Source organism: Canis lupus, chromosome 19 (assembly GCF_048164855.1).
Source record: "Canis lupus baileyi chromosome 19, mCanLup2.hap1, whole genome shotgun sequence".
NCBI lineage: Eukaryota > Metazoa > Chordata > Mammalia > Carnivora > Canidae > Canis > Canis lupus.
In genome coordinates, this window is record NC_132856.1 from 37,757,907 (window position 1) to 37,775,044 (window position 17,138).

The 17,138-nt window shown below is 42.2% G+C and overlaps 1 protein-coding gene across 8 annotated transcripts in view; it reads left to right on the top strand.

The window, feature by feature from the left end:
* The window catches only part of CHDH (choline dehydrogenase), a 38,652-nt gene that overhangs the window by 15,075 nt on the left and 6,439 nt on the right, over positions 1 to 17,138 (top strand). For 6 of the 8 annotated variants that reach the window (XM_072785887.1, XM_072785882.1, XM_072785884.1 and 3 more), the window contains exons 3-5: positions 14,646 to 15,399; positions 16,097 to 16,248; positions 16,913 to 17,042. In XM_072785887.1, coding sequence (XP_072641988.1) covers positions 14,673 to 15,399; positions 16,097 to 16,248; positions 16,913 to 17,042 — 1,009 coding nt within the window. In that variant the 5' untranslated portion in view covers positions 14,646 to 14,672. The remainder of the gene's footprint in view (positions 1 to 14,645; positions 15,400 to 16,096; positions 16,249 to 16,912; positions 17,043 to 17,138) is intronic. The other 2 variants (XM_072785885.1, XM_072785886.1) reach the window with 1 other exon arrangement.

Below are 17,138 nucleotides of genomic sequence, written 5' to 3' on the forward strand. Positions count from 1 at the left end.
TATGATCAGAAAATATACTTTGTATGATTTCAATAGTTTTAAATTTATTAAGATTTGTGGCATAACAAATGTCAAGTGCTTCATGTGCACTTGAGAAGAATGTATGTTCTGTTGCTCGGTGGAGTGTTCTGTGTATATCTACTAGGTCCAGTGGCTCTGTAATGTTAATTAAGTCATCTGTCGCCTGTTGATCTGTTATTCTGTTCACCATCGAAATCTGAGTATTGAAGTCTCTGTTGATTACTATAGAATTATCTGTTAATCCCTTCAAATCTCTTAATGTTTACTTCATATATTTTGGGGCTCTGATGTTGGATGCACATATGAATTACATGTTTTAGAACTGTATTTGTATAAAAGTCTTAGGTCATACCATGCATAATTTGCTTTTTATATTTGAATATATTCCTGGGATTTATTCACGTTGATGTGAAGTTCTGTGGCCCTTCATTTTCACTGTTCTGTGGAGTTTCTTCATAATGACTCTTACTACAACTTTCTGTGGCCTTGGTATTTCCATATATGTATTGAAGTCAGCATGTCAATTTCTACAACCCTACCCCCCCCCCCCCGCTGAGTTTTGATTGCATTGCACCTTATCTATAAATCAATTTAGAGAGTATTGACTTCATAACAATGTTAGTCTTCCTGTACATGCTCTTTTTTATTTTTAGGTTATTTAAATTTTTTATCAATTTTTATCAATTATAGCTTTCATTGTATAAGTTTTGCACGTATTCTGTTAAATTTATTCCTAAGTATTTCATATTTCCTGATGCTCTTATAAATAGTATTGTTCTGTTTTGTGGTTGCCCCACAGAAGATGGGGCAAGCCTACTCTACCACCAGTAGAATTTGTTTGAATGTTGAGACTGATGATACCACACATATATCAAGAGCCTATGAAAAGGCTTATTTTTCCCTAATGGGGCTTTCTGGGGAGAGCACTGCAGACATCCAAGTTGCTCCAGGATGGCTTGAGTGAAAGGAAGGATGAATGGCTCTGGTTTTTATTATGGTTGGAGAGGGGGGACCAAAGTGGAGATTCCTATATATGGATGGTTTGAAGATCTCACCCACTCACTCCCTTCCACCCCAGCCCCGCCCCCCGCCCCCCCCCCCCAGTGCAGGAATGCCAGGGCTTTCTTACTGACTTGTCCATGTATAGGGCAAGAGGGAGGAATGGAGCATGAAGCTGTCAGTGTCAAACATCAAAAAATAAACTGCCTTTATTACATTTTTTACATTTAAATTGCCAATTGTTAATAGTATATAAAAATACAATTGCCTTTGTACATTGACCTTGTTTGTATCCTGTGACCTTGCAAAAATTCATTTATTAATTCCAAGTCGCTTTTGTAAATTCCTTGGGGATTTCTATTGTAGATGATTGTGTTATGTGCAAATAAGGATGTTTATAATTCTAATCTGTATGCCTCTTACTTTTATAATAGTTAATTAACCTTAAAATTCTGGTTAGAACCTTCACACAAGGTTGAATAAACATGGAAAGAGTGAATATCCTTGCCTCGTTCCTGATCTCAGGGGGAATGCTTTTAGCCTTTCACCATTTAGTACAGAGTTAGCTGTAGGTATTTCATAGATGCTCTTTATTCAGGAAGTTCTCTTTCATTACCTGGGTACACAGAGATTTTATGGACGGAATATGGAATATTGCCAAATGCTTTCTGCATTAGGATGACTATATGGTTTTTCTTTTTTGGTTTCTTAGTATGATGAAATACATTGCTTTTCTACTGTTGAGCCAACTTTGCATCTCTGGGTTAAACTCTAGTTGGTTATGAGGTATGTTACTAGATTTGATTTGCTAAAATTTTATTAAAGGTTTTTGCATCTTTGTTCATGATGGATATTGGTGGGTAATCTTCTTGTGATGTCTTTGTCTGGTTTTGGTAACAAGATAATGCTGGCTTTATAAAAATGAGTGGGAAAGTGTTCTCTACTCTTCTATTTTCTGTAGAATTGCTATTATTCCATCTTGGATGTTTCTTAGGTTTTACCAATGATGTCTAAAGGTTTTTGTTTTTGTTTTTTTGTGAGAAGAGTTTAAATAATGAATTCAATCTCTTTGATAGATATGTGTAGCTACTTAGGTTACATAATTCTTGAGTGAGCTTTGATAATCTTGTCTTTCAATTATCACATTTTTTGGCATAAAGTTTCCATGTTATCCTTATATTGTCTGTTACTTATCTGTAGAATAGGTAGTGATACTTCCTCTGTCATTGCCAATGTTGGTAATTTGTGTTACCTCTCTTTTCTTTGAGTAGAGGTTTATTATTTTATTGCTTTAAAGAACCAAATTTTGGTTTTATTTTTTCAACTTTTAAATTTGTTTTCAATTTTATTTCTGCTGTTACGTTTATTAGATTACTATGGGATTGATTTTCTTTTTTCTGATTTTTTAAAGGCAAATGTATAGATCATCAATTTGAGATCCGAATTTTCTAATATAAGCATCATAATGCCATATATTTCCTCAATATGTGGAATTCACCTGATTTCCACACATTTTGGTCTCTTGTGTTTTCATTTTCATTCAATTCAAACATTTGCTAATTTTAATTTTTCCTGTGATCTCTTCTTTGGCTTATGGGTTATATAGAAGTGTGTTGCTTGATTTCTTACGGATTTTTCAGATGTATATTTTTTATTTATTTTAAATCAATTCTTTTGTGGACAGAGAACATGCTTTGTATCATATCAACCCTTTTACATTTGTTGAAATTTTTATTATGACCCAGAGTAAGGTCTCCCTTGGTGAGGTATACTTGCAAAGAACATGTATTCTGCTGTTGTTTAGGCATTCAATAGGAAGTGTTAATTCAGTCAGTTTAGCTTATAATGTTAAGTTTTCTGTATTCTTACTGATTTTTTTTTTGCCTAAAGATTTTATCTCTTACTGAAAAGGGGGAATGTTGAGATCTCCAACTGTGATTGTGTATTGATTATTTTCTCCTTTTCTATCAATTTTTGCTTCATGATTTTGAAGCTGTAGTAGGCACATACACATTTAGAATTATTTTGTTCTTATGATAAATTGGCCCTTTTGTCATCTTGAAATGTCTTCTTAACCTTGATAATATTCTTTGTACTGAAGTCTACATTGTCTGATATTAGTATAGTCACTCTAATCCTTTTTTTTGTATACTGTTTTGATATGCTATTTATATGGTACATCTTTTTCCATTTTTTATTATGTCTTTGTATTGAAAGTAGCTTTTTTTTGTAGACAGCATATATTTGATTCCTGCTTTTTTCAAATTTCATCTGAGAATCTGCATTGTAATTCGAGTGTCTATACTATTTATACTTAATGCAGTTACTGATATGGTTAGATTTAAATGTAACATTTTGCTATTTGTACTATCTCTTTTTCGTTTTAGTACCTCTTTTGATTATTCTATATTATTTTATTTCTACTATTGACTTATTAGCTACAATTCTTGTTTTATTTATTTAATTTTTAGTGATTGTGATAGGGTTTACAGTATCTATCTTTCACTTATCACAGTATACCTTCAAATAATATTGTACCACTTTGTGTATGGTTTAAAAGCCTGATACAAGTATACTTCTATTTCTCCCCATCCCACTCTTTGTGCTGTTATTGTTGTGTACATTTTAATGCCACATATATAAACTATTGTATATTTTACTACTTTTGCTTTAGACAGTCAATTATATTCTTTTTTTTTTAATTTTTATTTATTTATGATAGTCACACAGAGAGAGGGGAAGAGACACAGGCAGAGGGAGAAACAGGCTCCATGCACTGGGGGCCCGACGTGGGATTTGATCCCGGGTCTCCAGGATTGCGCCCTGGGCCAAAGGCAGGCGCCAAACCGCTGCGCCACCCAGGGATCCCCAATTATATTCTGAAGAGATTAAAAATAAGAGGGATCTGTTTTTTTGTTGGTCTCTCTCTTTTTTTTTTTTTTTTGTTCATTTGCTTTGTTTCTTAAATTCCACATGAGTGAAATTATATGTTATCTGTCTTTCTCTGACTTCTTTGATTTAGCATTATACTCTCCAGGTTCCTCCATATTGTTGCCAATGGCAAGATCTCATTCTTTTTTATGGCTGAGTAATATTCCATTTTATATGCTAGAAGGGAGGTGGGTTGGGGGATGGGTGAAAAAGATAAAGAAGATTGAGACTACACTTATCTTTTTTTCTAAGTAAAGTTTTGTTTTGTTTTTAGATTTTATTTATTTATTCATGAGAGACACAGAGACATAGGTAGAGGGAGAAGCAGGCTCTCTGCGGGCAGCCTGATGTAGGACTTGATCCCAGGGCCCTGGGATCACGACCTGGGCCAAAGGCAGACGCTCAACCCCTGAGCCACTCAGGTGCCCCAAGGAAAGTTTTTATTATAAAAATTCTTTATAACTGCTATAAACTAGATCCTTAGTAGGATTATACTACATTCCCTTGATTATTTTTCAAATTTTATTTAAATTCTAGTTTAATATAATATAATATTAAGTTCAGGAGTTGAATTTAGTGATTCATCACTTACATATAACATCCAGTGCTCATCATAACAAGTGACCTCCTTAATGCCCATCATTCAATTAGCCCAGCCCTCACTCCACTTCTTCTGTCAACCCTTGGTTCTCTATCATTAAGAGGACACTTATCTTGATGAGCACTGAAAAATGTATAGAATTATTGAATCATTATATTGTATATTGTACATGTGAAGATAACATAACATTGTGTTAATTATTCTTGAATAAAAATATATAATAATTCCTAGATTACAAAATACAAATAAAAACAAGGGGAAAAAGTTGTATTTACCCACTGTGGTAGGCTTAATGATTGCCTCCCATAATATCCATGTTCTAACTCTGGAGTCTGTGAATATGTTACCTTATATGGCAACATGGATTTTGCAGATGAGATTAATAATGCGGAGATGGAGAGATGATCCTGGATTGTCCAGGTGGTCCCAGTGATGTAATCACAAGTGTCCTAATAAGAGGCAGATACAAATACAGAAGTACAAGATGTGACAACAGAAGCAAGAGGTTAAGGAATGCAGGTGACCCCTGGAATCTAGAAAATGCAAGGAAATGCATTCTCCTCTAGGGAGCTTCTAGAAGAAACAGGCCCTGAATGACACCTTGACTTTTTAGCCCAGTGAAACTGCTTTCAAACTGCTGGCCTCCAGAACTGTAAGAGAATAAATTTGTGTTGTTTTAAGCCACCAAGTTTATGGTAATTTGTTATAACAGTCATAAGAAACCCATACAGCCAAATTTTTATCATTTCCATTGCTTTTTTAAAAAATATTTTTTTTTATTTATTCATGAGAGACACAGGGAGAGAGGGGCAGAGACATAGGCAGAGGGAGAAGCAGGCTCCATGCAGGGAGCCCAATCCCAGGACTCCAGGATCACACCCTGGGCTGACGGCAGGTGCTAAACCACTGAGCTACCCGGGTGTCCCTTTTTTTTTTTTTTCTTTTGTAAAATTTCTTTCTGGTGTCATACTTCTTTTACATGAAGAATTTCCTGTATCATATCTTGCAGTGCAGATCCACTGGCAATAAATTCCCTCAGCTTTTGTTTCTCTGAAGATGTCTTTCTCCTTCATATTTGAAAGAGAATGGATATAGAGAGTTTTAAGTTTATTGGATCCCCTCCCCCCTCATTTCAGTATTTTACAGTTGTCACTCCATTATCTTCTGGATTGCATATTTTCTGATGAGAAGTTGGTTGTCACTCTTATATTTATTCCTCTGTGCATGTTTCTTTTTTTTTGGCTGGCTGTCTTGATGATTTTTACGTAGGATTTCTGCAATTTGACTATGATGTAGCGAGATGTGTTTTGTGTGTGTGTGTGTGTGTGTGTGAGATGTGTTTTTTAAAAAAAATCTGCATGGGATACTCTAAGCTTCTTGGATCTGTGATGTTTTGTCTTATATTAATTTTGGGAAAGTCTCAGCAATGATCGCTTTAAAAAATTTTTTCTCTGCCTTTTTCTCTTGCTCTTCTCTCTCTTCCCTTTCTTCCTCTGCCCCTCACTCCTCCTTCCCCTTTTCCTTTTAGCCTCTCCTCCTACTGGGATTCCAATGATTTTTTTGGGGGGTATATTTTTTATTGGAGTTCGATTTGCCAACATATAGTATAACACCCAGTGCTCATCTCGTCAAGTGCCCCCCTCAGTGCCCGTCTGGGTGATGGGATTCCAATGGTCTTAACTCTAAATAGTTTGATATCATCCCATGGCTCTTAGCTGTTCTCTCTTCCTCTTTCTTTCACTCTTCCTTCATTTTATATTTCCATTTGGATAGTTCCTACTAATCTAATTTGCATTTTCACTTACTCTCTTCTCTGCTGTAACCGAACAAATTATTCATTTCTGATATTTTTATTTTGAACATTTCTGTTTGTCCCTTTTTTTTGTAGTTTCCAATTTTTGCAGCAGTCACCTATCTGTTCAACATATTGTCCACCTTTTCAACTAAATCTTTTAAAAAGTGGAACTTGATTATTTTGAAGTCTTTGACAGTTCTGACATCTGGACAGGTCCTCCCTCAGTCTGGTTTTATTGACTATCTCTTGATAATGAGTCATTTCTTTTTCTTGCTCTTTTATGTCTCTATATTGAATACATATTATTTTTAATTTTAGTTAAGTATACAATATTATATTAGTTTCAGGTTTATAATATATTGATTCAAGAATTAAATGATTACAAAATGTTCACCATAATAAATGTAGTCACCATTTGCCACCATACAATGTTATTGCAGTATTATTGACTATATTTCCTGTGCTGTACTTTTCATCTTCGTGACTTATTTTATAACTGAAAGTTTGTATCTCATAATCCCCTTCACCTATTTTTGTCTATCCCCTATCCCTAAGCTCTGGCAACCACCAATTAGTATTTTTCCTTCCTTATATTTATGAGTTTGTTTGTTTTTTGTTTGCTTTCCTTTTAAGACTCCACATATGGAATCATATGGTATTTGTCCTTCTGTGTCCAACTTATTTCCCTTGACATAATACCCTCTTGGTCCATCCATGTTGTCATAAATGTCAAGATTTCATTTTTTTATGACTAATAATTCCATTGTGGTACCACATTTTCTTTATCCATTCATCTATCGAAGGACATCTAGGTTGCTTTCATATCTTGGCTCTTGTGAATAATGCTGCAATAAACATAGAGTACATATATATTTTTAAATCAGTGTTTTTGTTTTCCTTGAGGATATACCCAGAAGTGGAATTACCAGATCATATAGTATTTCTATTTTTAATATTTTGAGGAACCATCATACTGTTTTCCACAGTGGCTGCACCAACTTACATTCCTGTAAACTGCATGAGGGTTCCCTTTTCTTGCCAACACTTGTTATTTCTTGTCTTTTTGAGAGTAACCATTCTAACTGGTATGAGGGGATTTCCCATTGTGGTTTTGATTTTCAATTCCCTAATGATTTGTGACGCTGAGCATCTTTTCATGTATCTATTGGCCATGTGTATGTCTTTTTTTAGAAATAAATGTCTACTCAGGTCCTCTGCCCTTTTTAAAATCAGATTATTTGTTTTTTCTGGTCTTGAGTTGTAGAAGTTCCTTATATATTTGGATATTAACTCCTTATCAGATATATCATTTGCACATATCTTCTTCCAACCATTCATTTGTCTCTCAAATATCTTGCCTTTTCATTTTGTTGATTAAAAAGCTTTTTTGTTGTGCAAAAGCTTTTTAATTTGATGTAATCCCAGTTGTTTCTTTTTGCTTTTGTTTCCTTTGCCTGGAGAGATCAACACAGACAAATATTGCTAAGGCAGATGTCAGAATTTATTGGCTATGTTTACTTATATGATTCTTATGGTTTTAGGTCTTACAGTTAGGTCTTTAATCCATTTTCAGTTTATCTTTGTGTATGGTATAAGAAAATGGCCTGGTTTCATTCTTTTCAACATAGCTGCCCCATTTTCCCAACACTATTAAAGAGACTGTCTTTTTTGTATATTGGTTATTCTTGCCTCCTTTGTCATAGATTAATTGACCACATAAGCGTGGGTTTATTTCTGGGCTCTCTATTCTGTACTATTGATTTATGTGTCTGCTTTTGTGCCAGTACCATAATGTTTTGATTACTATGGCTTTGTACTATAGTTTGAAATCTGGGCATATGATCCCTCCAGCTTTGTTCTTTCTCAAGATTGCTTTGGCTATTCAGGATCTTTTGTGGTTCCATACAAATTTGAGAATTATTTGTTCTAGTTCTGTAAAAAATACTATGGTTATTTGATAAGGATTGCACTGAATCTATAGACTGCTTTGGGAAATATGAACATTTTAAGGATATTAATTATTTAAACGTATGACCATGGTAGATCTTTACATTTCTTTGTGTTGTCTCCAGGTTTTTTCATTGATACCTTATAGTTCAAAGTACAAGTCTTTGAACTCTCGGTTAAATATATTCCTAGGCATCTTATTCTTTTTGATGCAGTTGTAAATGGGACTATTTTCTTAATTTCTCTTTCTGCCAGATTATTAGTGTATAGAAACTCAGCAGTGCTCTGTATAGTAATTTTGTATCCTGCAACTTTACTGAATTCATTTAATAGTTTTAATAGGGCTTTTTTTAATCTTTAGGGCTTTATATATAATATAAATATATAATATAAATATATAATTTATATATATATATATATTATATATATAGTAACATGCCATCTGCAAATAGTGACAGTTTTACTTTTCCTTTACCAGTTTGGATGCCTTTTATTTCTTTTTCTTCTCTGATTGTTGTGGCCAGGACTTCTGGTACTATGTTTAGTAAAAGTGGCGAGAGTGGACATCTTTCTCTTGTTCCTGATCTTAGAGAGAAAGCTTTCAGCTTTTCACCATTGACTGTGATGTTAGCTGTGGGTGTGTCATATATGGCCGTTATTATCTTGAGGTATGCTGCCTTTCTACCCACTTTGTTGAGAGTTTTATCATGAATAGGTATTGAATTTTGTTAAATGTTTTTTTCTGTATATATTGAGATGATCATATAATTTTTATCCTTTATTTTGTTAACATGGTGTATCAGGTTAATTGATTTGTAAATGTTGAACCATCCTTACATCTCTGGGATATATCCCACTTAATTATGGTGAATGATCCTTTTAACGTATTGTTTGCTAACTGGGTTTGCTAATATTTTGTTGAGGATTTTTGCAACCATGTTCATCAGGGATATTGGTCTATAATTTTCTTATAGTGTCTTTCTCTGGTTTTGGTATGAGGGTAGTGTCAACCACATAGAATGAATTTGGAAGCATTCCTTTCTCTTCTATTTTTTGGAATAATTTGAGAACGATAGGTATTAACGCTTTAAATGTTTGATAGAGTTCACCTGTGAAAATATCTTGTTCTGGACTTTTGTTTGTTGAGAGTTTTGTCATTACTGATTAAATTTCATTACTAGTAATAGGTCTATTCAGATTTTTATTTCTTCCTGATTCAGTCTTGGAAAATTGTGTGTTTTTAGGAATTTATCCACTTCTAGATATTTCAATTTGTTGGTGTATAATTTTTCATAGTAATATCACAATCCTTTGTATTTCTGGGTGTTGGTTGTAAATTCTCTTTCATTTGTGATTTTTTAAAATTTGAGTCTTTTTTTTCTTAATGAATCTGGCTAAAGGTTTATCAATTTTGTTTATCTTACCAAAGAACCAGCTCTTAGTTTCATTGATCTTTTCTATTGTTTTATTTTTAAGTCTTTATCTTATTTATTTCTGCCAGGATATTTAGTAATTCCTTCCTTCTACTGACTTTAGGTTTCTTCTTTTTTTAGTTAGATTGCTTATTTGAGAATTTTTTCTGTTTCCTTGAGGTAGGACTGTATTACTATAAACTTCCCTCTTAGAACTACTTCTGCTAAGTCCCAAAGATTTTTTTTTTTTATTCATGAGAGACAGAGCGAGCGAGCGAGAGAGAGGCAGAGACACAGGCAGAGGGAGAAGCAGCCCCTTGCAAGGAGCCCGGCGCGGGACTCAATCCCCGGTCTCCAGGATCACACCCTGGGCTGAAGGCTGCGCTAAACTGCTGAGCTACCCAGGATACCCAAGTCCCAAAGATTTTGAACCATTTTGTGTCTATTTTCATTTGTCTCTGGATGTTTTTTAGTTTCCTCTTTTATTTCTTCATGACCTATTGGTTGCATGTTATTTAGCCTCCACATATTTGTGTTTTTTTCTAATTTCTTTCTGTAATTGATTTCTAGTTTCATACCATCATGGTTGGAAAATATGCTTGATACGATTTGAGTCTCCTTAAATTTATTAAGACCTGTTTTGTGGCCTAACACGAGAACTATCTTGGAGAACATTCCATATGCACCTGAAAAGAATATGTATTCTGTTGTTTTTGGATGGAGTCTTCTGTATATATCTGTTAAGTCTACTTGTCTGATGTACCACTCAAAACCACTGTTTCCTTAATGCTTTTTTGCATGGATGATCTATCCATTGATGCAAGTGGGATTTTAAAGGCCTCTATTATTATTGTACTACTATCAATTTCTCCCTTTATGTCTATTAATATTTGCTTCATATATTTAGGTCTTCCTATGTCCGATGCGTAGATATTTACAATTGTTATATTCTCTTGTTGGATTGATCCCTTTATCATTATGTAATGCTTTCCCTTGTTACAGTCTTTGTTTTAAAGTCTATTTTGTCTAATATAAGTATTGCTGCCCCGGCTTTTTTTTTTTCCTACCATTCTCATAGAATATCTTTTTCTACCCCTTCACTTTCAGTCTGCATATGTGTTTAGGTCTGAAGTGAGTCTAGTATAAGTCTAGTATAAGATGGTCTTATTTTTTTTTATCCATTCAGTCATCCTATACCTTTTGATTTAAGGTATGTTCATTTACATTTATAGTAATTATTGATAGGTTTGCACTTATTGCCCTTTTGTAAGTTGTTTTCTGGTTGTTTTGGTGGTAGTTCTTTTCCATTGCTTTCTTCTCTTGCTTTCTTTGCTTGTGATCTGATGACTCTTTTTTAGTGCTATGCTAAGGATGTCTTTGTCCTTATTTTTTGTGTATTTATTATACAATTTTTGGTTTGTGATCACTGTAAAGCTTATATATTACATCCTATGTATGTAACAATCTATATTTAAGTTGGTGGGCACTTGAGTTTGAACATATTCTGAAATTACTACATTTTTACTCCCCTACTCCATGTTTTAATGTATATGACATAATATTTTATATCTTTTTATTTTGTGTATCCCTTAGCTAAATTTTATAGGTATAATTGACCTTGTCTTTACCTTCACACTAGCTTTATAAGTGATTAATCTACTACCTTTCTGTGTTTGCTTTTACCAGTGAAATTGTTTCCTTTCATAATTTTCTTCTAGTTATGACCTTTTTATTTTCCTCTTAAAGGGATCCCTTTAACATTTCTTATAAGGTTGTGTTAGTGGTGATGAACGTTTTCAACTTTTGTCTAAGAAACTCTCTCTCCTTGAATTCTGAACAATAATCTTGGCAGATACAGTATTCTTGGCAGTAGATTTTTTTCCTTTCAGCACTTTGTATTATGTCACTCCTTTCTTCCTGCAAAGTTTCTGCTGAAATATCTGGTGATAGCTTTATGGGGGTTTTCCTCATCTGTAACTATTTACTTTTCTCTTTCTGCTTTTATGATTCTCTTTAATTTTTGCCATTTTTGTAACGTGCCTTGGTGTGGACGTAGATCAACCCAACAAGAGAATATAACAATTGTAAATATCTAGCCTTAGAGGCTTTTTGTGCTTCCTGGACCTGGATGTCTGTTTTCTTCCCCAGGTTAGAGAAATGTTCAGCTATTACTTCTTCAAATAAGTTTTCTGCCCCATTCTTTCTCCTCTTTCTGGGATCCCTTTAAGGTAAATGTTAGGACACGTGATGTTGTCTCAGAGATCCCTTAATCCACCCTTAATCCATATTTTTAAAATTCTTTTTCTTTTTGCTGTTCAGTTTGAGCGCTTTCCACTCTCCTGTCTTCCAGATTGCTGATCTGTTCTTCTGCATCCTCTAAGTTGCTGTTGATTTCCTCTATTGTATTTTTAAGCTATTATTCCACTCTGATTTGTGCCTTTTTATGTTTTCTCTTGTTGATATTCTCTCTGAGCTCATGCACTTTTCTCAGTGAGCATCCTATGACCATTACTTTGAGCTCTTCTGTAGTTAGATTGCTGATCTCCATTTTGCTTAGTTCTTTTTCTGAGGTCCTGTCATCGTCTTGTTGGAATACATTCTTCTGTATCCTCATTTTGTCGGACTGTGTTGGCTTCTATGTATTAGGTAGAGTAGCTATGCCTCCTGGTCTTGAAAGTAGTGGCCTTTTGTAGAAGGCATCCTGTAGGGCCCAGTAGTGCAATCTCCCCGGTCACCAGAACCTGGCATTCAAAGGGTGTCCCTTGTGTGGGCTGCTTACACCCTCCTGTTGTGACTGGGCCACAACTTCTGTGGCGTCCTGTTGGGCAGGGCTGTTCCCTTGTATGGCTGCGTGAGTGGCGTGGCTGTACTGCTGCGGGTGTGCTGATGGGTGGGGCTGGCCCCCAGCCCAGCTGGCTGTTGGGAGCAGCTGCTGCAGACACACTGGTGAGCAGGCTGGCTCCTGACATGGCTGGGTGGAAGGCCCAGCTGTAGCTGCTGCGGGCACACTGGTGAGCAGGGCTGGCCCCGAGCACAGCTGCCTTAGAAAACCCAACTGTAACTGCTGCAGGCGTGCTGGTGTGCGGTGTTAGCTCTTAGCACAGCTGGCTGAAAGGCCTGGCTGTAGCCGCTGAAACACGCTGGGGTATGGTGCTGGCTCTCCACTAATCCAGGTCAGGAGTCACTTTGGATGGATGCCAGGCCCAGTTGTGGCTGCCTGCTGGGTGTGAGGGGAAGAGTCGCTTTGGAGGGACACCTGCCGGGGCAGGCAGGTTGAGTGGTGTGGGTCCACAGGGGAATGCTGGTGGAGGGGGCAAGCAATGCCAGCAAGGTAGATGAAGTATCAGAAGTGGCTCCTGTAAGCATCCAACCAGTGGCACTCAAGGAGGGCAAGAAAGATAGCATCACCAGCACTTCTGTTCCTGGAGAAATCTCCTACAGATCCCTGCCCATTCAGCAATGGGCTAAAAGTAGTAAATAATCTTCGCACGTAAGCCAGGTGCTCGTCAAACTGCTGTTCCCGTGCTGCGTCTCAAACTGGGTGATATGGTGAGTCTCTCTGAGAGCAAGACTCTTGCTTTCCTGAAGTCCTCCAGCTCTCCCAGAGTGAAGCCTCCGTGATTTTCAAAGCCAGACACTACAGGGGCTCGTCTTCCCAGTGCAGATCCCCAGGATGGGGGATCCCCTGGCTCCTCGGGAAAGACCTCCCTGCTTGTGATAGTCTTCTGGCTTGTGGCGGGAAAGCTGCTGCAGTGCAGTGCCAGAGATTGGTCCCTGACTGCATCTCCGCCCCTCCTCCCCTTCTTGATAGGGCCTTCTCTGTATGCTTTTAGCTCTGGACTGGCCCTTCTGCCAGTCTTCAGGTGGTTTTCAGGGTCAGCTGTATTCTGTGTCCTTGTTGCTCCACCTCCCCTACCCCCCGCCCTGCGTCTGGGAGGAGATGAGCTCGAGATCCTCCTCCTCCACCACCTTCCCCAGCTTTTCATCTGGGTCTCTTAAGCCTTTATGAATGCTGGACCTTGTAACAGGACAGCAGGGATGGAGGTGAATCGTATTCATGCCTAGGAAAGGTCACGCTTTTCATTCCACCAGATCATGGATGTGGAGTGTCGAGCAACCTAGTTGGGAGTGGAGTGCTGGGCACTGCTACCTTGTGCTAGTATGGGGCCTGGAGTGCTGGAAGGTTCTTCTGTGCTCCGGCTTTCATGAGGCCTTGGGGCTTCTTTCTCCTGTGTCTGCACGAGGGGCGGCGGGGTCTTTCTCTAGCCCCTTAGCTCTCAGGCTGCCCTAGGGGCGGGCTGGTGGATGGATCAGGGCTCCCTTGAGGTTCCTGCGCTTTCCAGCCTTGCGCGCCTGAACTTCTCTGATGGCCTTGCGTCGGTAGAGTGGGATATCCCGCTTCCTTTCTACCTCTGTGCGATGGGCGTGTTGGGGTTAATTTGCACGTGGCGGGCAGAGGCCCCCCGAAAGCTCCCGGCGCTCTGCGGAGGGGTCGCTGGAGATGGCAGCTCCGGCCGTGCGGCCTGCTGCGGCGCCCTCGCGCTCACCGGTGGCCCTCGGGTCGCACCCTGACCTTCCTTCCTTCCTTGGGTGACCTCCGTCTTCCGCCTCCCGAGCCCCAGACCGTGAGTTCCGAGGGCGGACGGCCCGTTCCGTGTATTGCTGGGGATGAAATGGCGCCTGGCACGTGGCAGGGGCTCAGCCACCGGCCTGAGCGGGCGAGCGGCGGGGCCAAGGCCGGTTCGTGTACGCACGTCACAGCGGCGCCTTGCTGGGGTCACCCCACCTCCAAGTTCGGGCACGAGCCCCTGCGCGCAGCCCTGCGCTGGAGAGCCCCGCAGGGATCTCGCGGCCCCGCGCCCCGCCTGCCGCCCGCACCCCCCGCACCCCCCGCGCAGCGGCCCGGGACTGCGAGCTGAGGCCCGTCTTCTCGTTCCAGCAGGGAGACCCCGGACTCGGCCGGACGATGTGGGGCGCCCTGCGAGGCTGCGGGGGGCGGCGCCCAGGCGCCTGGGGAGCCTGGGGAGCCTGGGGAGCCCGGGGAGCCGGGAGGCGGCGGGCCAGCGCGGGCTCCAGCCCCGGCCCCGGCCCCGGCCCCGGCCCCGGCGAGTACAGCCACGTGGTGGTGGGCGCGGGCTCGGCGGGCTGCGTGCTGGCGGCGCGGCTCACCGAGGACCCCGCCGTGCGCCTGCTGCTGCTGGAGGCCGGGCCCCGGGACCTGCTCGCCGGGAGCAAGCGGCTGCTCTGGAAGATCCACATGCCCGCCGCGCTCGTGGCCAACCTGCGCGACGACAGGTACAACTGGTGCTACCACACGGAGCCGCAGGCGGGCCTGGGCGGCCGCGTGCTGTACTGGCCGCGCGGCCGCGTGTGGGGCGGCTCGTCCTCGCTCAACGCCATGGTGTACGTGCGCGGCCACGCCGAGGACTACGAGCGCTGGCAGCGCGAGGGCGCGGCGGGCTGGGGCTACGCGCGCTGCCTGCCCTACTTCCGCAGGGCGCAGAGCCACGAGCTGGGCGCCGGCCCCTACCGCGGCGGCCGCGGCCCGCTGCACGTGTCCCGCGGCCGCACCGACCACCCGCTGCACCGCGCCTTCCTGGACGCCGCGCGGCAGGCCGGCTACCCGCTCACCGACGACATGAACGGCTTCCAGCAGGAGGGCTTCGGGTGGATGGACAGGACCATCCACCAAGGTAGCGCCCGGGCCCCCTCCCGGCTGCCCTCCCCTGACCCCCTCCCCGGGCCCCTCCTCCCTTGGCTCTCCTCCCCCGCTCCCCCCCCCCCCCCCCGTTCCTCCTCTTGGAAGCCAGTCTCCACCGAGCACCTGTGCCTCCTGCCCCCATCGTGGTCAGCGAGTGACAGGAAACGGAGGCTCGCAGGAGGCCCCATGGCCGGGGTGTCACACCCCCTAGAGGCCACGCAGTACAGCCCACAGCCAGTGAGAGACAGTTTGGAGACAGACTCGGGCATCTGCAGGCCTCTGGTGACAGGGAGCGGCAACTGTGACCAGAGCGCCCAGAGGCTGAAGGGATGTGCCGATGAGGAAACCGGGGCACTGAGCCCCGAAGCGCCCTGCTCGCCGCAGGGGGAGAGGCAAGGCCTGGGCTGACCTAGGCTCCTGCCTGCCTCCACAGGGTTTTCACTCCCTTTTATCGGCAGCTCCCGCCTGCCATGCCGTGGGGAGCAGAGGGGGCCTTCCACCCCCACGTGAATGCAAGTTTCAGTCCAGCAGGGACTTGGGGTCTCAGCCTAACTTGGGATGCGGAGCTCCCAGCCGCAGGGGAAGGTCAAATACCATCTTTCTCCAGCCGCTTCCAACTCCCCACCCCACAGGTACCAGGAGAAGGGGGGGGGGGGCACCGTTCCTGATGTCCTTGCTCTGTCCTGCAGGCAAGCGCTGGAGCACAGCCTGCGCCTACCTGCACCCAGCACTGAGCCGCCCCAACCTCACAGCCGAGGCCCAGACGTTTGTGAGCAGGGTGCTGTTCGAAGGCACCCGGGCAGTGGGCGTGGAGTACATCAAGAACGGGCAGACCCGCAGGGTGAGTGAGTTACCGCCGGGCCAGGGCCGCGGAGATGGAAGGGGAGGAGCCCTCACCCCGGCGGTTCCTCCCATACCTTTTCAGAAATTGAGAGGTTTCAGTAAGGCTTTAAAAACTGTAATTGTGAGTGTACTCCAGATTTCAGCACTACACTGTTTTCCACTTAGCGGTGTGTCCAGATCATTCCGCGTCCCCGTGAAGATCTGGCTCACTGTTGTTTTCTTTAAACCGCTTGTTTGAGTACGTGCTTTTATTTATCTCATTTAAGCTCAGCAGTCCTAAGATTTTATTTATTTACTCATGAGACACAGAGAGACACAGGCAGAGGGAGAAGCAGGCTCCATGCAGGGACCCCGATGTGGGACTTGATCCCAGGTCTCCAGGATCATGCCCTGGGCCGAAGGCAGGCGCTGAACCGCTGAGCCACCCGGGCTGCCCGGCAGTCCTGTGTCTAAGACCATCATTACAGTGCGCCTGCCACAGGGCACGTATCAGCACGTGAAGTGCGCTTTAGTATTGCACACCGGAGCTGCACATCCTCTTCCTCGGGGGCCCGGGAATGGGATCCTCACTCACCACCTGGGGACATCACACCAGGGCCAGGTTCTCAGGGTTCTGTCTGGCTTTTCAGGAATTGTGACCTGTAGGCCCCTGTGTCTTCCAGGCTTATGCCAGCAAGGAGGTGATTCTGAGCGGGGGTGCCATCAACTCTCCACAATTGCTCATGCTCTCGGGTGTCGGCAATGCAGACGACCTCAAGAAGCTGGGCATCCCGGTGGTGTGCCATCTTCCGGGTGAGCTCCCTTCTCTGCCGCTCCTCAGAGGGTGCCTCTGCTAATAAAAGGGCTTATTGTAGTTCATTAGCATGGAGTGGGGAGGGGGGCAACTGT